This window comes from Sorex fumeus, unplaced genomic scaffold (assembly GCF_029834395.1).
Source record: "Sorex fumeus unplaced genomic scaffold, SorFum_2.1 ptg000131l, whole genome shotgun sequence".
Taxonomy (NCBI): domain Eukaryota; kingdom Metazoa; phylum Chordata; class Mammalia; order Eulipotyphla; family Soricidae; genus Sorex; species Sorex fumeus.
Window position 1 is genome coordinate 16,324,663 of NW_026606188.1, and position 21,711 is coordinate 16,346,373.

The following is a 21,711-nucleotide window of genomic DNA, read 5'->3' on the forward strand; positions in this document are numbered from 1 at the left end:
TTTTCTCATGACCTGTTTATTTTACCAGAAGCAAGGAGAGGAGTGAGGATGGTGAGGGGGAATGAGTAATCAAAGGCAAGAAATCACGCTGCATCTCCTGTTCCTGCCCATGACCCTTTTTCTCCCAGAGTTGGGCTGTGTGCAGGCAATTAGTTTCAGTGTCCAAATATGCTTGCCATGCTGCACCCAGGCAAAAGAGCTCAGCAATGGAGACACTGCACTGAAGACAGGGGAGTGACAGGAAGTGGAGAACTCAGATTCATCTTGGCCTTGCATAGAATAAGTTGAGTGAAGGCTAACAGGGAAGTTGTGTATCTGGATGAAAATAAGTCCTTATGGGTCTAAGCCATATAGACTAAGCCTGACTAAGCAGTTTTGTGTATAAAATTTTAATAGTGCAGATATTCAGTCCTTTTTCCCCACTTTTTTAATAAATGAGCTCCTACCAACCATTGCTGTAGATGCTGCAGTGCAGTGGTTAAAAGGGGAGAAAAAAAGCAAAATTATTCAAGAGCAAAACAGGGGCTGAAGAGATAGTGCAGTCGGTGAAGCATTTGCCTTACCTGCAGCTGACCTTAGTTCAATCCCTGGCACAGAGCCAGGAATGATCCTGAGCTCAGAGTGAGCTAGGAGCATTGTTGGGTTTGGCCTAAAACAAATGAACAAAAAATAATAAAACATTTAGTGAGGAAAGGTAGCAATAAGCATATCATATAGATTATATGAAAGTTCATTATGTAGAAATACTCATAAATCAAATAGGAAGAAGTGGTTGTTTCTGTGAAGACAGAGTTGGGAAAGAGGACCCAAAGTTCTGGGAGCTTGGATTGCATTTTAAGGAGTGCCAGAGAGAGGGACCACAGAGCAAAGGCCTGAAGAATTTAGTACAGGGAACAGTATGTGGATAGAGCACACCAAGCCTGAGATAAGAATAGCTCCCCATATGTTTAAGGTCCAACAAAGAGTCTAGCTAAACAGGCTCAGTCACATGGGGAGGACTAAAAGGGAGAAAAGAAAGAGGGCTTCGACTGCAAGAGCAGAACTAACAACTGCAGACATGGGGGAGATGTTCAGAGCACACATTGGGACCTGTTAGACATGCTGGTGGAGGTGTTCTGGGCAGAAGTTTCTATGTCTACAGCTTAGTATCAAGAACTTGCCTGTTGACATAAATGTGGGCCTTACCATCACACTGGTGCTACTTAAAGTCTTGGCCTCATTAAAGCAGAAAGGGAAATGACCCAGTTGATTTCTTCTGTGGCATCACCCGAAAGAGGTCAGAAAAAGAGGAACTATACTTCTCGTAGCATATCATCATAGAGGAAGCTCCTCAAGACAGAATAGAGAATTAGGAATAGATACTGATGCGTGGTTTTAGGCTCAGTGTATAAAATGATATTCTAATGTTTGAAACAGCAATAAAAAGGGCTGCTTCCTGGGCTTGAGAGGCAGTCGCCAGAGGGGATCAGATCCTCCAGGAGAATCCAGGCTGCTGGTAAGGACTGGAGAGGAGCAGTTATGCCAACTTCTGCCTTTGCACCCAGTAAACACATAGTACATCATAGTACATCATATGACCACTGAAGTTACCTATAAGTCCTGTGTATATATAAATTAAATTAAGGATTCACTGCCACTGTCCTCCCATTGTTCATTGATTTCCTCGAGCGGGCCCAGTAATGTCTCTATTTTGAAACTTTTTGTTACTGTGTTTGGCATATCAAATATGTCATGGGTAGCTTGCCAGGCTTTTGCCATGCAGTCGAGATACTCTCGGTAGCTTGCCAGGCTCTCCGAGAGGGACAGAAGAATTGAACCCGGGTCAGCCAGGCTGGCTGCGCACAAGGCAAACGCCCTACCATGTGCTATCACTCTAGCCCAAATTAAGGATTATGGCAAGAATTTAGTTAAATCAGAGTTCACCAGATATATTTTGGCTCAAGACACATTATAAAATTTTGATAAGCTTGAGTCTAAAGTTTTGCATGTCAAAAAAAAAATCCCTCCATCTAAAATTAAGAAACTCTGCACCATCTAAAATTAAGACACCTTACAGGATGGGACAAAATATGTTCACTCCATATTTCAGATAAAGAACTAAACTCCAGGAGATATAAAAAAATTCACAAAACTAAATAACAACAAAAGTAACCTCATTAAAATGGAGAGAAGAGACAAAATTATTCAAAGGAAACATCTAGGCAACCTGTAGGCTTATTCCCCATCACTGTTGTCCAGGAAGTGCAGGTTCAAGTTCCACTGAGATGTCTCACACCAGGAGCAGGGCACAAATATACAGGACTGGAAGCAACCAGTGCTGGAGGGGACATGGTGAAAAGGAAGCCCATTCACTGTGGGTGAGACAGTTTTTGGTAAGTTTCCTTGGAAAACAGTCTAGTGATTGCTCAGAAAGTGAAAACTGAGTTTCCTGTGACCATCTACCCCAAGGACACAAAATAATTTATTCAACAAATATGCACAGCTATGAAATGGAAACAGTCCAAGTATTTAACAACAGGTGAATGGGTAAGGACCCCTGCGATATATGTAGTGTATATAGTGTTCCCCACATTGCAAGTCGAATAGGATTGAAGGTCATGAGCATTAGTAAACATGAGGGAGGAGTACAAACAGCAGGTGACCCCCATCATCCATGCTATGCAGAGAAGCAGTCAAGGCATTAGATAGCAGCAAATGATAACAAACCTTTAGTCTAAAATTACACAACTGAGATTAATAAGCAATCTGAAGACCATGTTGAGGGTGGGCTGGGACGAGGAACAGATGGATTAAGAGTGACATAAAAACTTTGTTGATGGTGAAGTTGCAATGATTCTTCACCAAAACCATGAATAGTAACATCATTGTAATCATGTTGCTGAAATCCCAGTAATTGTAAAGATATGTAACTTTGCAAGTAAAAATATGAAAAATAACCTAGGGGTGAAGAAGAAAAGGTGACTTTGGGGACCAGAGTCTATACAGCAGTTAAACTGCTTGCACACAGCTGACCAGGATTTGAATCTTTGAGCCCACATATAATCTATCCCCCAGTCACCTCCAGGGTGGATCCCTATACACAGAGCCAGGAGTGACCCCTGACCAGTATGGGGTGTGACCCAACCATACCTCACCTTGCACCCTCAAATTAAGAGTAAGTGTTTACAATAAGTGTTTGGCAAAGTACATACCTCACATGCCTGAGACCTGGCTTCAATCTCTGGAATAGGGGAAGGGATGTGGAGGAAAAGAAATAAGGAAGAATAAAGAACCTAAACTCACAAAAGCATTTGGAAATAAAGCGAGAAAAATTGAGTTTAAAGAGATGTCCCCAACATCATTCTTCTCCGTTCTTTACGTTCCCCTTGGTTTAGAGACAATTTTAATGTATTAGTAATCTTTAATTTCTGGAATGCATGGCATAACCATTTACTATGGTACAATTTTTCATATCTGCAAAATATGAAACCATTTACTGTGATATGATTTTTCATATCTGCAAGAATCACTTTCAGTACAGAAACTACCATACCAGAAAATTCTGAGTGCTGTAGGATTTAGCTCTATTATTGCATGTGTGAGGGAGGAATGATGGAAGGAAAGAAGGTCAAAGGAAGAGGTGATTGATGGCAAGTGGGTGGAGACTTGCAGTATTTGGGCGGTGAACACCCACAAAAAGATCCGTGTGCATGAAAAAAATAAAAGTTTCAAAATAATTAGTGATAATCATCATTAAGAGTTATAACTTCTTTTTTAGAGGAAAAAGAACCACATAACTTGCAATGTATTTTACAAGAGACAGGGTTTGAATTCTAGGCCTTATTTTTATCTTCATACACAAGAGAAATTTTTTATGATGTTAATAGTAGGATTGTTTGGGTTTATTTATATGTATATATTCCATCTCATTTCACAGAAAGGCAGTTTTTCAAAATAAATATTTCTTGGCTGTTCCTGGACTAACAGCCATCAGAATTTTTTTAAATTAAACTTTCTTTTTGATTGAATCACCATGAAATTCACATGGTTTGATTTAAGTCATACAATTTTCCAACACCCATCCCTCCACCAGTGCACACTGCTGGATCATTTAGAAGCTCCATTTCTAGTATTATTTTTTTAGGAATACCAAATTGTTTTCCAAAAAGGCTGGACCAGTCGGCATTCCCACTAACAATGAGTGAGAGTTCCTTTTCCCTTTCTTTACTCATCCGCGCCAGCATTAGTTGTTCTTGGTATTTTTGATGTGTGCCAGTCTCTGTGATATGAGATGATATCTCTTTGTTACTTTGATTTACATCTCCCTGATGATTAGTGATGAAGAACATTTTTTCATGTGCCTTTTAGCCACTTGGATTTCTTCTTTAAGAAACTTTCTGTTCCTCTCTTCTTCCCAGTTTTTGATGGGATTGGATGATTTTTTTCTTGTAAAGTCCTACCAGTGCCTTATTCTAAAATGACTGAGAGACTCACTCTGATTAATCAAACTCTTACCTTATATTGCAAAGCTGATTAAGGAACAGTGGGTGGATTGGTGTGGATGGGTGGGTATGGGGAATGACAAAATATGATAGTGGATAGTGGTGGAAGGTTGCCAGCATTTTGGTTATGATATGGTATAGTAACTTTGTATGTCAACACTATAACACTATCCTATTACCTAACCTATAATTTAACAGTTTTTAATATTTGGAGAAATGCGTATTGCTACTCCTAAGATGGGAAGGGTTCATTGGAATTATAGAAAACTGAAGTTTTTATAATTGAAAATTCAATAAGGTAAAAAAAAGTTGTTTTTATTTATTTAAATATCGTTTTTATTAAGACACCACGATTTGCAAACTTGTCCATAATAGAGTTGTTTCAGGTATACAGTGTTCACCAACAATCCCACCACAAGTGTTTCCTTCCCTCCAGCAAAGTCTCCAGGCCCATCAGTTGGCAGGTATATAAAAATTTATTTTATATTACTTGTTCCAACAAAATTTAAAGGAATAACAAGTGGAATTATCAGAAAATAAATAAATAAAAGTCAATTTATGATGATTGCTATGTCATTTTAACCTATGTAAATTCATTCTAATCTTTTAATACAATATAGTATACTGCTTAGTCTCATTTATATAATTAACTTTTTAATCCTGGCATCTAAAATATATTGCATTAAATTTTATTTTGTACTTCAATCTTTGTTGGATAGTGCTACAGTGCTACTTAAATCTTATTGTGTTAATTGTCCTGTCTTTTGTGTCATAAATGAAACTTTCTTTTTCAGTTCTGTGCTAGTGTATTTTAGAGTTTCCAGGAAATGGGCAAAACTTACAAATTTAAAACAGCAATAGTGAAGATAATTTTTAAATTTAAATGGAAGAACATAAAGAGGCCTATAAAAGTTCAAAGTGTTTACCCTAAGAAAGGAAATATGGAAAATATGGGTTTTATATAAGAAAAAGATTTATTATACATAGTGATAGCACACCAAGTAGGTTGTTTGCCTTGCATGCAGCCAACCTGAGGTTGATTCCTCTGCCCCTCTCAGAAAGCCCGGCAAGTTACCAAAAGTATCTCGCCTGCACGGCAAAGCCTGGCAAGCTACCCGTGACGTATTTGCTATGCCAAAATCAGTAACCAGAAGTCTCCCAATTTGAGACGTTACTGGTGCCCGCTCAAGCAAATCAATGAACAACCGGAGGACAGTGCTACAGTGCTACTGATTAAGTATCTGCATTAGTAAAAGATTCCAATAAAAATCTCTGGTTAAAAGGAAAACAGATCAGACACAGAACAATCCATATAATTGAGACATTAATTCACCATTTGACGTTTATAAAATCCCTTGGCAAACTAGGAATAAACATACCTTTCTAAATCTGGTAGAAGGCGACCATAGCACCTTAGTGAGCACCAAAATCAGAGTCACCTGTGGGAAAGTTTGTCCTGTCCTTTAAAGAAGCTCTTTCAATGCTCTGTGAAGCTGGTTTCAAGGCTTCCCTAAGCAGTTCCCTGTCCTTGAAGCTCTGTACAGTTCCTTTAGTTCCTATGTGAGCCAGACCTTCAGCTAACACTGCGAGCACTACCCCAGGACCCTGCCTTCTCTGTGCTGACACAGTGAATGACTGCACTTGACGGAGCTAAAAAGGGCTGTGTCCCAGTTATTGCCAAATGCATGCAGCAGTCACAAGAGGCCCTTTGTTATGATCCAAAGGAACGCAAGCATTGGGGCAGCCTGGCTGTGCCTCTGCTGCAGCCTCGGGAGGCCCCTGAGCACCTTCTCCACGGGGTGCGGTCCAAGTCAGCAGCAGGGGAGAGACAGCAGAGCATTTGTACACACTGTTTCCATCCAAGAACTCGCTTTTCCCTTCCTCCCACACTGCTCGCTTGCTCAGAGGCCAGGCCCAAGAAACTTACAATGTAGTGATGCCTTGGGTGCTTATCCCCAGACAGATTCTGATTGGGCACCAACCTCTCCAACAGAAGGGGCCGCAATCTCCCAGCTCAAAGAAGGCTCTATTTAGCCACCTTCAGGTTCTAAGGTCAAAACAAATCTTCCACACACACATATATATATATATATATATATATATATATATATTTTTTTGAAACACCATGAGGTACAGTTGTAGACTTAAAAATTTTTGTGCTTGGATTTCAGTTATACAACGATCGAATACCCATCCCTCCACCAGTGCCCATTCTCCACCACCACCAGTCCCAGTATCCCTCCAACCCCCTATCGCCCCATCCCACCCTATCTCTGTGGCAGGGCATTCCCTTTCGTCTCTCTTTCCTTTTGAGTGCTGTGGTTTGCAAAAGAGACATTGAGTGGCAATCATGTTCGGTCTATAGTCTACTCTCATCACGCATTTCCCATCCTGAGAGGAAACCTCCCAAACACCCTTTATTTGGTGCTCCCTTCTCTATCTGAGCTGCCTTTTCCCCTAGCATGTGCGACTGTCCTCAAAGCCATGGACTAATCCTCCTGGTACTTATCTCGGCTATTCTTCGGTGTAGTCTCCTATTACTTTATGTTCCCCAGATGAATGCAGTCTTTCTATGTCTGTCCCTTTCTTTCTGACTCATTTCGCTTAGCATGATACTTTCCATGTAGTACCATTTGTATATGAATTTCATGACTTCATCTTTTCTAACAGCTGCATAGTACTCCGTTGTGTAGATGTACCAAAGTTTCTTTAACTAGTCATCTGTTCTTGGGCACTCAGAATTTTTCCAGATTCTAGCTATTGTAAAGAGTGCTGCAATGAACAAACAAGTGCAGATGTCACTTCGACTATACTTTTTTGCCTCTCTGGGATATATTTCCAAGAGGGGTATTGCTGGGAAATAAAAGAGGACACCAGGAAACGGAAAAATATCCCCTGTTCATGGATCGGGAGAATTAACATTGTCAAAATGACAATACTTCCCAAAGCACTGTACAAATTCAATGTGATCCCTATTACGATACCCATGACATTCTTCAAAGAAATGGAGCAAACACTCCTGAAATTTATACGGAACAATAAGCTTCCACGAATAGCTAAAGCAATTCTAGGGAAAAAGAAAATGGGGGGAATCAACCTCCCTAACTTCAAACTCTACTACAAAGCAGAAATAATTAAAACAGCACAGTACTGGAACAAAGGCAGAGCTGCAGATCAATGGAACAGGGTCAAATATACTGACATCTCCCCCCAAGCATATGATCATCTAATCTTCAAGAAGGGGGCAAGAAATGTGAAGTGGAGCAAGGAAAGCCTCTTTAACAAATTGTGCTGGCAAAACTGGACAGCTTTGCCAGCACATGTGAAATAGTGGGCTCAGATCTGTCCCTAACACCAAGTACAAAGGTAAGATCAAAATGGATTAAAGACCTCAACATCAGACCAGAATCCATAAGGTACATTGAAGACAAAATTGGCAAAACCCTCCATGACATTGAAGTTAATGGTATCTTCAAAGATGTCACGCCACTGGCCAAGCAAGTGAAAACAGAGATAGATAAATGGGACTATCTAAAACTAAGAAGCTTCTGCACGTCAAAAGAAACAGTGACCAAAATACAAAGACAGTCTACAGAATGGGAAAGGATATTCTCCGAATACACATCCAACAAGGGGTTGATATCAAGGATATGCAAAAGACTGGTTGAACTCCACAAGAAGAAATCAACCAACCCCATCAAAAAATGGGGCGACGAAATGAACAGAAACTTTCTCAAAGAAAAAATCTGATTGGCTAAAAGGCACATGAGAAAATGCTCTACATCATTAACCATCAGGGAGAAGCAGATCAAAACAATAATGAGATATCATTTCACACCACAGAGACTGGCCCACATCCAAAAGATCAAAAGCAACCAGTGTTGGCGTGGATGTGGCGAGAAAGGGACTCTCCTTCACTGCTGATGGGAATGCCGACTGGTTCAGCCCTTTTGGAAAACAGTATGGACAATCCTCAAAAAATGTGAAATTGAGCTCACATAAATTTTCAAATTGCTAAACTAAAAGTCTAAGAGACTTGAAGAGGGAAGCGACACTGCTGGTGGGTATGATGTTGGAATGCTGTATGCTGAAAGCCCATCACAGCACTGGAGATTATGGTGTTTCAAAGAAAATGATGTGGTGGGACTGGGGGGAGAAGAAGAACCTTTTGTTTTGTTTTTGAATTTTTGATAATACATGGTGGTGAGGGCTTGGGACTTACACCGAGCTCTGCTCCTAGGGATCATGTCTGGCAGTGTTCAGGGGACTTCATGGGGTGCTGGGGGGGTTACACCCAGGACAGCCTAGTGCAAGGAAATGCTTGACCTTTTGTACTAATGCTCTGGCTAGAGAGAACCTTCAGTGCTGTGATCTGCAGCTTGGCCCAGCATGCTTCACAAGCCTAGATGTCCTCACACAGATGCTGCCATTCCTGCCTCCTCCCTCATCCCTGCCACACTTTCCTCATTCGTGCCTTAGCCACTGGAGACCCTCCTCTCTCGCACCCTTCTTTCCCACTCTCTGGATCCTTTGAGTCTCTGTTCAAACTCTGCTTCTCCTGTCATAGCCCCTGGTCTCCCTCAGCAGCCCAAAGACCCGTTAGAAAACTTGCTCCTGAGCACTTCCTGTGGCTCTCCGCATTTCCCTTCTGTGCACTTGGGGTCAGTTTCTACTCCCTGCTCCAGCCATTGGCTCTGAGATGGCAGAGGGACTTTTTCTCTTTAACTCCGTCAATACTCATGACTTATTGAGTGGGCAGCTGAGTGGGCCTGTGGCTTCATTGACTGCAGTCTTTCTTCAGTTTATTATTTTTATTAAATTTTTTATTTTGTAATGAATCACTGTGAGGTAGTTACAGACTTATAAACTTTTGTGCTTATGTTTCAGTCATAAAATGATCGAGTACCCATCCCTCCACCAGTGCCTGTTCTCCACCACCAATGTTCCCAGTATCCCGCCAAACACCCCCACCCCATACTCTCCCACCGCCTCTGTGGCAGGCGTATTCCCTTTCTCTCTCTCTCTCTCTCTCTCTCTCTCTCTCTCTCTCTCTCTCTCTCTCTCTCTCTCTCTCTCTCTCTCTCCTTGGCTGTTTTGGTCTGCAATGCAAGTATTGAATGGCCATCATGTTCGCTCTATAGTCTACTTTTGGCACACATCTCCCCTCCCGAGCAGACCCTCTTAACACCTTTAACTTGGTGGTCCCTTCTCTGGACTGCCTTTTCCCCCAGCATGTGAAGCCGGCTTCCAACCCATGGAGCAAACCTCCTGATATTTATCTCTACTACTCTTGGGTGCTATTCTCCCATTCTGTTACTTTATATTCCACAGATGAGTGCAATCTTTCTATGTCTGTCCCTTTCTTTCTGACTCATTTCACTTAACATAATACTTTCCATGTAGATCCACTTATATGTAAATTTCATGGCTTCATCTTTTCTAACAGCTGCATAGTATTCCATTGTGTAGATTTAACAGAGTGACTTTAACCAGTCATCTCTTCTTAGGCACTCAGGTTTTTTCCAGATTCTGGCTATTGTAAACAGTGCTGCAATGAACATACAAGTGCAGATGTCATTTCTACTATAATTTTTTGCATCTCCGGGATATATTCCCAGAAGTGGTATTGCTGGGTCATATGACAGCTCAATTTCTAGTTTTTTTTGAGAAACATCCATACTGTTTTTCAAATGGGCTGAACCAGTTGGTATTCCCACCAGCAGTTAAGAGGAGTCCCTTTCTCCCCATATTCACGCCAACACCTGTTGCTTTTGTTCCTTTGGATGTGTGACAGTCTCTGTGGTGTGAGGTGATATCTCATTGTTGTTTTGATATGCATTCTGTTGATGATTAGTGATGAAAAGTATTTTTTTCATGTGCCTTTTAACCATTAGAATTTCTTCTTTGAGAAAGTTTCTGTTCATTTCATTTCCCCATTTTCTGATGGGTTGGATGTTTTCTTCTTATAGAGTTCAAACTTGTATGTCCTTGGTATCAACCCCTTATCAGATGGGTATTGGGTGAATATCCTTCCCCATTATGTAGACTGTCTTTGTATTCTGGCCACTGTTTCTTTTGAGGTACAGAAGAAGCTTCTTAGTTTAAGATAGTCCCATTTGTTTATCTCTGTTTCCACTTGCTTGGTCAGTGGCGTGTCATCTTTGAAGATACCTTTAGCTTCAATGTCATGGAGTGTTTTGCCAGCCTTTTCTTCAATGTACTGATGGATTATGGTCTGGTGTTGAGGTCTTTAATCCATTTTGATCTGACTTTGGTGCATGGTGTTAGGTACAGGTCTGAGCCCATTGTTTTTTGCATGTAACTGTCCAGTTTTGCCAGCACCATTTGTTAAAGAGGCTTTCCTTGCTCCACTTCACATTTCTTCTTCCCTTATCAAAGATTAGATGCTCATATATTTGAGGGTGAGTGTAAGGACAGTCCACCCTGTTCCATTGGTCTGTGGCTCTGCCTTTGTTACAGTACCATGCTGTTTTAGTTATTGCCGATTTTTAGTAGAGTTTGAAGTTGAAGAAGATGATGCCTCCCATCTTCTTTTTCCCAATAATTGCTTTAGCTGTTTGTGGGGAGTTGTTGTTCAATATGAATTTCAGGAGTGTTTGATTCATTTATTTGAAGAATTTCATGAATATCCTTATAGGGATTGCATTGAATCTGTATATGCTTTGGGGAGAAATGCAATTTTTGACAATGTTAATTCTCCCAATCCATGAGCAGAAGATATATTTCCATTTCCTCCTGTCTTCTTTTATTTCGTGAAGTAGCGTTTTGTAGTTTTCTTTGTACAAGTCCTTTACCTCCTTAGTTAAGCTGATTCCGAGGTACTTGATTTTTTGAGGCATGATTGTGAATGGTATTGCTTTATTCATGTCACTTTCTTCTATCTCATTATTTGTGTATAGGAAAGCCATGGACTTCTGGGTATTGATTTTATAGTCTGCAACTTTACTATACAAGTCTATTGTTTCTAGGAGTCTCTTGGTAGAGGCTTTAGGGTTCTCTAAATGTAGTGTCATATCATCTGCAAATAGTGAGAGGTTGATTTCTTCCTTTCGTATTTGGATGCCTTTAATATCTTTTTCTTGCCTAACCGCTTTGGCAAATACTTCCAGTACTATATTGAAAAGAAGTGGTGAGGGTGGGCAACTGTAAAAAACTATGCACGCAGAATGTTGTGTGTTCGCATGCTCTCTGGATGGCTCTATCACACCGCCCACATTCGGTGCCCTAGAGCCGCTGTGTGTGGCCTGGATCAGGATGGCTGTTGGCCAAGGGCAGACGAAGGAAAAGACAAGGGCCAACCAGTTGATCTTAATAGCAGTTTATTACAAGGAAGTTTATCCCATAGAAGAAATTTATGTTATGGAGGGCCTAGGTTCTCTCAAGCACATGTTCCCCTTGCTAGTCTCTCCATGGTCCATCTTGCAGCCCTTCTCTCTGTCTGTCTCTCTCTCTGTCTCTGTCTCTTCTGTCTCTGTCTCTGTCCCCCCCCCCCCCCCAGCTCCCTTGTAGCTCCAACTTCCTTGCAGTGTGGGCTGACACTCCACCCAGTCAGGTAACCAAATCAACATAAGAAAACCCTTCCTGAGGTCCTACCTAAAAGGTATTCTAAAGCCCTTCCTGACTGCCCCAGGCAGTCTTTTCCTCAGTCCAATAAACTATCAATAAACTATCAACTATCAACTATTCCTGAGGCTATGCAGGAAGGACAGAACAGTGTTATCCTACAGGCAACCTTGTCTTGTCCCTGAATTTAGAGGAAAGGCTCTTATTTCCCATTGAGGATAATGCTTGCTATGGGCTTGTGGTAGATGGCTTTGACTTTAGTGAGGAAAGTTCCTTCAAAACCCATTTTGATGAGAGTTTTCATCATAAATGGGTGCTGGATCTTGTCAAATTCTTTCTCTGCATCTATTAAAATGATCATATGGTTTTTATCTTTTCTTTTGTTGATATGATGGATTTTTTTTGTTTGATTTCCGAACATTAAACCATCCTTGCATCCCTAGGATGAATCCCACTTGGTCTTTTTGAAAAGCATTTCTAGTGATTTGTAGAAACATCTGATAAAGAAGTCTGCTCAAGTTTTAGGTCCATAGTTAGGAAAATATCATCTGTCTGGCCACTGATGAAATGAAAGTACGGACAGTGACCAATGCATCAGCTCGAAGAACACACGGAAGACAGTGGTCTGTAGTTTAGGACGTGATGGTAACAGGGGGTCAGTCACACTGATTCTTTTTATTGTAGGATGATTTCCAGAGCTGGATGCAGTGGGTTTTTTTGGATGAAATGGAATCCATTCCAATTTCTTGAAGGATCCTCAAGGGCTAGATTATTTTACTCATTTTACTTTTTAATTGAAGAAACATTTATAGCACTGTATGTTTCATGCGTGTTCCACTGATCATCACTGCCTGAATATTAAGTTAAGCACCGGAAGACCAGTTCTGACTTTTCGCCTAGCTACCCACCCTTCCCCATTCCTTTTTGCTAACCAGTAGTTTTATCTATAGTCTAATTTTTTTTTGTTTCAAGTGAAATAATTATGTTTGGATGTTAGTCTTTCTCTGATTCATTTCACTAAACATGACTTCCTAGTTGCATTCAGGCTGTTAAATGATAGGATTTAATCTTTTATATGATTGTGTGTGTCTGTGTATATATACGTGTATGTATAAATCTATGTATATTACATCTTTTAAAAATATATTTTGTGATTATGGTTTATGTAGTAGGATCGCAGTAGTGTTTAAGTGTGTAGTATTAGGGTACAGAGTTGCTGCATGTCCCTGCTAGTGAGATGCCTGTGACCCTCTACTCCTGTCCCTGTCACCTCTCATACAGTCTTCCTTCCTCTAGCCCTTACCACAACTGGGTGTTGATTGATAGTTTTGGTGCACACAGTGACCTCACTGTGCCACCGCCAGTGTGCCCTAGAGCACACTGTCACTTCCGGTTCACCTCATCATTGTCACCAACCTGCAGAGCTTGGGTCTGTGATCAGTCCACAAGGATTATTACCTGTGATCCTTGTCTTGGGTAGCCTCATCTTGTAAAGTTTTGGGGTCTTTTTGTTTGTTTCTGTTTTCTGGGGTGACACCCAGTGAATCTCAGGGGTGACTCTTGTCTCTGCACACAGGAATCACTCCTGAGATGCTCAGGTGACTCTAGGGGGTGTCAGGGATGGAACCCAGGTCGGCCTGTGCAAGGCAGTTTCCCCATCCATTGCACTGTCTCTCCAGCCCCCTTGTAAAGTTTTAGCTTTTCACACCACCAGGCAATTCGTATTGCAGCAGCATGCCTTATGAGGTCATCAGCTGTTTGAGTCTCCCTCCAGGTCTAGTGTCCTGTCAGTTTGTACAGGAAGACACTGCAAATACTGCAGTCCTCCCGGCACTGCTCTGTCCATGAGAGACTGAGACACAGTCTCGTGACATTCACAAGAGTTAAGGCACCTGCGTTCTGTGGGACCAACCCCAAAAAATCCTTGACACCACACACTGTCCCCAGAACATGGCTAGGGGTTACTCCCGAGCCCATGTCCAGGAGCAGCCCCTGGAGAGTGCCGGGTGCAGGCCCCAACCAAAAAGAAACACAAATGCCCTGTTCTGAGAATCCGAACACTTGCTTCTCTGTATTATCACTGTGTCTGTGGTCTGGAGGCAGCAGCCAGACAGGGCCAGGGGGCAGAGGGGCAGCAGGCAGCCTGGGAGGGAGAGGCCAGCAGCATGCATAGCGGGCACTGATGGAGCCAGGGGTGTGGTGCAGTCTCTGGGGTGGCTCGTTGATCTGATGCTGCTAGAGCCACCATCACTCATGCCAGATAGTATGTTCTGTTACTGTGGCAGGCAGTCAAACCGCAAGGAAGCTTGGTGCTAATCATCCCTACTTCACTTAGCTCTGAGGTTATCAGCCCAGGAAGCAGGAGTTGTCAAGGACTTGGCCTGCTGTTATTTCTGTGTTTCTGCTTAAATATCAGTGTGGGCCGTGCAGTGTGTCACGCCCGTGCAGTCTTGCGTGGGACTGGCTTGGAGTGCTGACAAGGCAACCACATCCGCCTGTTGTCACACCCACACCCACCGGGACCAGACACAGACACATACAGGCAGCAGCCTCCTGAAATTGGCAGCCAGACAATTCTGAATTTCTTTCACAGTCTGGTGAACAAAATGTGTGTGGGAGTTGTGCTGCTGTTGAGGCCTGTCAGAGCCCTCTGGGGGACCCAGAGTCCCCCACAATAAAAGCAAACCTTAGCAACGGGATGGCTTTGGCATTGCCAATGCATTTTTCTTAATTATGTTAATTAAGCATTAAAAGGAAGATTTTCTAGGAATAATGTGTCTATAGGTGAGAACGTTTCTTGGCTCCAGATATGGTTTCCTAAAGAGCACATCTCGCTGAGTCGTTGCTCCGAGTGCAGGATGCCGACACTCCATTGCCTGTTTTAGGGGACACCATCTGGGAAGATGCGACGGGAAAGCCACTGTGCCCCTTCGCCTGAGGGTGGTTTCCTTCCTTTACTCATGTTGGCAGTTTGCACTGCCCTTGCCCATCTGTGGAGTGGACACAGCCTCCTGTGCACTTGAGAGTGGCCTTCTGACCCCACAGCCTCCCTCCAGGGAGCTAGGCATCACCCTCCATCTCACTCCTCAGCATTCCAAGTACCTATCATATTCTCATTAAGTTTTTTAGATCATTTTCTAGGCTCTAGCCCCAAGCCATAATGCTATACTGAAAGGGAGCTCTCACATTCCTTCCCTCCTTTGTTACAGTTTGGCAGAAAAATACTACCTCTAGTCCTAGTCCATGTGGCTAGACCCAGCTAACCATCTGCTTTCACAGCTCTGATGTAACAAAAACATGAAAGGTTGGGGACCAGAGCAGAGAACAATGGGAAGGATGTCTGCCTTGCAGTCAGCCAGCCTGGACTTGATCCCTGGCATAGCAAATTGTTCCCCCAAACACTGCCAGTGTTGATCCCTGAGCACAGAGCCAGGGTAAGTTCTGAACAAAACTGGGTGTAACCCCAAAACCAAAACCAAACCAAAGAAGAAAAGAAAACCCATGAAAGGTCACTCTATACTAAACCACAAAATAATGTCCTGGGTGAGAAGATGCTCCATCTGCACAAAGAGGAGCAGGACTAAGGCTCAGCCTTGTAGACACAGAGACCTTTCAGTCTGCATTCCCCAACCAGCCAAGGCCAGGTTCAGAATAGAACTCTGTCCTGTCAGTGCACATGCTGTAGAGCCTCCTGGCTCCTGTGCCCCACTCCCAGCCCTAGTTCCTCCCACTTCACCATCTGCCCTGGTCTGCTCCCCGCACATGACCAGACACACATGCAAGGGTGTGTGGTACATCAGCAAATATAGATCTCAAGGTTGCATAACCCTGCATCTTCTGCCATACTCTGCTCAAATTTCATTTCTCTCTTCTGCTCCCTCAGTGTAGCTCCCTTTGAAGTAAGGCCAGGATCCTCATAGTGGGGATATAACTCTTCTGCCTAGTTTGAGCAGAATCATCTTGTTCCCGCATAGCATATTAGCATGTTAAAGTTAATAGCATTAATTTTATGTATCCTAAGTATAGGCCACTATAACTTATGACAAGAATTGTCAGTGTTACACTTTGATTCGGGAAAAGTGAATGAATTTATTTTTTACCTAATGCTTCTTATTAAAATGTGGGTGATGGATTGATAGTCCAATTTAACAAAAGTTTTCCTCTTCCTGCAGCACCTGAAATCCTGAGAGGCTGTGCCTATGGGCCCGAGGTGGACATGTGGTCTGTGGGGGTGATCACCTACATCCTGTAAGTGGAGAAAGCCTTCATAATGTCTCCTTGCTGTGCTATTTCTAGGGACCATAATTGCCATTAAGACAAGATTGCTTTTCAACTCTGCAATTTTATGTGATATATCTAATGTACTTACAGCATTTTTTTGGCAGGAGCTGCTTCTGTTCTGTAATTTTCGTTGGGCCATCACTGTTTCCCATGCTTTGCTACATATCGTCCTGCTGGGTGGTGTACCATTTTGGGAAAAACAGGTTATTATTTAATGGTAATAAGAATTGAAGTTCAACGATCAAACTTGTTCTTATTTATTTACATCACACCAGAATAATTGTCCTGTCAATTATTTTTAAAGGGTAAATGGCTAGCCTCTTAATGGATAGATTTATGATCTAGAACATTCTCAGGGTACTTTGTCTATCAAATTGTCTCCCATTTGTCTTTGGCTGTCAAAGATCAAAGTTTTAAACCAAAAACTAAAAAAACCATAGGAAAAAATTGGGTGCTGAATAGAAAGTCCACTGGGTGCTGGAGAGAGAACACCATGGGCTGGGTGCTGGAGAGAGAGAGAGAACCCATGGGTTGGGTATTGGAGAGAGAGAGAGCCCATGGGCTGGGTGCTTGCTGCATACACAAAAGGCCCAAGCTCGACCACACACACTGCCTGGTCTCCTGAACACAGCTCGGAAGCAGCCCTGAGTGCAGAGGGGAGCAGCAGCTGAGCACTGTGGGTTTTCATTGCAAGCCGCCAGAAGGAGGATGTTTGCTGACAGATTTGGTCTTAGTCCATCTCCACACAAACCCACTCCTTGTCCTGTGCAGCGCATGCCCTGGCCATCCCAGTTCCTGGTCCCTAATGATCCCCGAGTCTACAGTATATGAGCATGGGACAGATGGGGTCTGGCAGTGCCATGGCAGCCCATGCGCCCCCTCCTCTTGGGCCACTGTCCTCTTCTTCCCCTCCTCCCACATGCTGGTACTGAGACTGTGGGGAGATGATGGGGAAATAGTGAAACATCACCAAGGCAACTGTTTACACAGCTGAGGTACACAATCACTGAAGAGCCACTGCAGATTTTATGACAACTATTTTTGCAAAACTGTGAAGTTCAACCCTTATCTAAAGGCTTTTTAAAACAGAACATACATGTTAAAATTCATTTATCACTAGATTGTCTTTGGTCCAAGGTTAGGATGGTGGACAAAACATCAATGTAAATTTATGGTGTGGTAAAAACATGACTGGAACAATAGTTATAGCAATAAGAGGGCGGGGTTCTTGCTTGCATACAGCTGGTTTGATCCCAGAATCCTTTATGGCTCCCAAGCCTGCCAGGAGTCATCCCTGAGTAGCCAGGAGGAACCCTTGAGCACCACCTGGTGTGACCAAGCCCCAGATCCCCCAAATGGCAAACATTAAGCAGTAAAACACTGGTAATTCTTGAGCACTTGTCTTACTGGTTGCTTCTGTTCACTCATCTTAAGTTTCCAAAGAGAGTCCCTAGTGCCTTACAGGGGTAAGGCCATGTCCAAGAAAGTGAACCCAACAGCCTCACACTTTGCTGAGTATGAAGAAGGACATTTTGGGATACCTTGCAGCCCTCAAGGCAGACTGAACACCACAGGAGGCCACCAAGCACCGCTGTGAGTGGTCCAAAAGCAAAACAAAACAAAAGGCTGGCTGGCTGACAGAAATTTTAGTTCTGTCACTCTGAAATCTAAACAGGAATGGGATGTAAATATTTCCATAGGGAAGTTCAAAATTGAGTCTAAATTAAAATGGCTGGAAACATTTTCTTTGCACCTTTTACAGTATTTATTCTCAAATTCTCAACTCTTCCAACTTTTCAATAAATTGGTGTTGTTTTCTTAATACCTATTGAAAACAAAATCTGAAAACTTGTTGTCATAGTGCCTATAACTGTTGGTGATCATTGCTTTTGCTTTAAATCATAAATATATTATTATAACATTTTGTAGCAATCCTGAATTGCTTTGTGTATTTATTATTATCTCCAAAATATGTGAGTTCATGTTTACTCAATCAAAAACGAGTTGCAGGGGCCCAGTTGAAGGGGTGGAGCAGTAGCTCAGGAATTAATCTGGAACTCTAAATGCCCCAGAGCCCTGAAGCCTACAGAGCACTCCAGGGAAGGCTTGGAGCCCCCTCCCCCACGGTGGTCCTGCCCAGCCCAGGGGCTGAGATGCCTATGTGGCTGCTGTGGACCAGGATGGGGCCCACATGGCCTTGAGCCTGGGAGCCCACCTCCAGGAAGGTGATCTTAACAGCTCCACACTTGTGCTGAATATGAAGGAAGGACAGCTCTGGATTTCTGTGAAAACTTGTAAAATGTGCTTAAGCTTTAAAGATTTTTTAAATTTCTGTTTTATCCCTTTAGACTTTGTGGATTCGAGCCATTCTATGATGAAAGAGGTGACCAATTCATGTTCAGAAGAATCCTGAATTGTGAATATTATTTTATCTCCCCTTGGTGGGATGAAGTATCTCTAAATGCCAAGGACTTGGTAAGTGCAAATAAAAGAAATTCAATAGAATTACATAAAGTTATCTACATTTAGTTTTAACTAACTGATGGACAGAGTAATTTCTGGTGGGGGTTTGTGTAAACACACAAAAAGGACGGGCAAAGGGACTGCAGCGGCCTATCTCTCCCGCCACCCGCGTTCAGTAGTCTCAGGCAATATCTTTTCTCCAGGGAGGTCGATGGTGATAGTCAGGCGAAGGAAGGAAACGAGGGCCAGGCTGGATAGTCTTAGTAGCAGTTTATTACATGGAAGAAATGTATGTCATGGATGCCCTGTTCTCTCAGCTTCTGTCCCCATTCTCTCAGACCTGTCTCTTCGGTTCTCTCAGCACATCTTCCCAGGTTCTCTAAAGCACTTGTCCCCACAGAGAGCCCTGAAATCTCCCTTATATAGATCATAGTACCTCTAAAGGGTGCAATACAGTGATGTTATCAAAAGAAGTTACAGAAAGAACATTGAGGTGGCAAAACACACATTGTTTCTTTACATCCACAGGCCAGTAATCTTGGCCTCAGGAAAGAAGATACAAAACCAAGGCTGAAACCTTTCACAAGCACTTTCACAGCTACAAGCACTTGGATTTGCATCCCAAAGACCAGTCTGCTAGAGCTTGGAATCTACATCCCAAAGTCAAGTATCTGAGCTTTGCATCCCAAAGACTAGCCTGGATAGAGCTGGGAATCTACATCCCAAAGATCAGGCCTGGCTAGCACCTGAGATTACTGAGAGAAAAGGGAAGCTGCCTCTTACAATATACTGAAATTATCTAGTGAAGGCAGTTTGAAGGGGAGAAATGTTCAGTCTCATCCAAGCTAGTCAGGACACATGGGAAATCTGCTTCTAGGACAGATTCTCATTTAGCAGATCAACCCACCCCAGAACAGAATTCCCTGGGTGTGTTTCTCCTTTCCTTGTCCAACCAACATATAAGCATACATAATATAAATCATTTTGTATGGACAGAGTAAGAAATACTTTAAGCTTATAGAATTGCTCTCCTAGAGCCATCTCAATCTCAGACTACAGTGCTCAGGCCAGATAGTCTTTCCTATTCCTAGCAGACCAAGATGACTGCCCTCCGACATCCTGATGGATCCATCACATCCTCCAGAACAGCAATAGAGAAGATTATCCATGACTTCTACTCAAATCTCTTCGATAGCCATGTCCACTTGCCGACATACCAAATTCCACAGGATGGATATGTCGTTCCCAATGTTCTCCCTTCCGAAATCCGACACACCATTTCGTCAGTAAAGAAAAGAACAGCACCTGGCCCAGACAAGGTCAGACCTGAACACCTGAAGAACCTGCCGTCAGTACTAATACACTGGCTCGGCTCTTCACTCGCTACCTGTCTGAATGCAAGGTTCCGTCCCAATGGAAAACCAGCAGGACCATACTACTGTTCAAGAAGGGAGACATCCATGACATTGGCAACTATTGCCCGATTTGCCTATTGTCTGTCATCTACAAGTTGTTCACTCGAGTCCTCCTAAATAGGATTGGCAGAACACTAGATGAAGGACAACCATGCGAGCAAGCCGGGTTCCGCAAAAGATTCAGCACCATCGACCATATCCACATGATAACCAAGCTCATTGAGGTTTCTCGAGAGTTCAAGATGCCACTCTGTTTAACGTTCATTGATTTAAAGAAGGCCTTTGATTCTGTTGAGACTGAAGCGGTCATTGAAGCCCTAGCTAATCAGGGCATTCAGGCCCAATACATCAAGATCCTCCGTGAGCTGTATTGTGGATTCACTACCAGGATCTCACCATTCTACAAGAGAGTGATCATCAACGTAAAGAGAGGGGTGCGGCAGGGTGATACCATTTCACCGAAACTCTTCAGTGCCACCCTCGAGAACATCATGCGATGACTGGAATGGGAAGGAATGGGAGTGAAGATAGATGGTCGGCAACTACACCACCTCCGCTTTGCTGATGACATTGTTTTAATAACACCAAACATCAGCCAAGCGGCACAAATGCTGGCCAACTTTGACCGTGAGTGTGGAAAGGTAGGACTAGAGCTGAATCTTATGAAGACAATGTTTATGAGAAACAGCCTTGTTCCTGATGCCCCTTTTGCTCTCAATGGAACAACCATCTCCGAATGCAACAGCTATGTGTACCTAGGTCGAGAAGTCAACATGACAAATGACCTGGCACCCGAGCTGCGCAGGAGGAAGAGAGTGGCTTGGAATGCTTTCAGGAACGTCGAAGAAATAGCTAAGAGGACGAAGAACCTCCAGCTCCGGGCACATCTTTTTGATTCCACTGTTCTTCCTGCATTAACATATGCCTCAGAGACCTGGGCCCTACGTAAACAGGATGAGAATGCTATTCGAGTCTCCCAAAGAGGAATTGAAAGAGCTATGCTTGGAATATCACGTTTCACTCAAATGAGAGAATGAATCCGGAGTTCCGACATCCATCGACGATCAAGAATCAGGGACGCTGTCTCGTTTGCCAAGGTATCAAAAATCAGATGGGCTGGTCACGTAATGAGTTTTAAAGAAGACCGCTGGACTAGAGCTGTTACAGACTGGATCCCACGGGATGTGAAAAGACCGCATAGCCGCCCACCTACCAGATGGTCAGACTTCTTCATCAAGATCATGAACAATCGGTTTGAGGCTCTTCATGTTCCCAGAGTGAACAGATGCCATTGGGCTACACTAGCACGCGACAGGGACAAATGGAGACGTTATGGCACCCACTCGAGCAAATCGACGAATAATGGGAAGTTAAGTGATTATTAAGTGATTCCTAGCAGGGTCCTAGTCTCATCATTACTTTTGGATCATGACAGCATTTGCTCTTAACCTATAGTTAACTATAGTTAAGTTAACTATAGTTAAATA

The 21,711-nt window shown here is 42.9% G+C and overlaps 1 protein-coding gene across 1 annotated transcript in view; it reads left to right on the forward strand.

Moving 5' to 3' along the window:
- Positions 1–21,711, forward strand: part of CAMK4 (calcium/calmodulin dependent protein kinase IV) — a 290,358-nt gene that overhangs the window by 261,485 nt on the left and 7,162 nt on the right. Inside the window, exons 8-9 of the mRNA XM_056138994.1 lie at positions 16,238–16,313; positions 18,695–18,821. Coding sequence (XP_055994969.1) covers positions 16,238–16,313; positions 18,695–18,821 — 203 coding nt within the window. The remainder of the gene's footprint in view (positions 1–16,237; positions 16,314–18,694; positions 18,822–21,711) is intronic.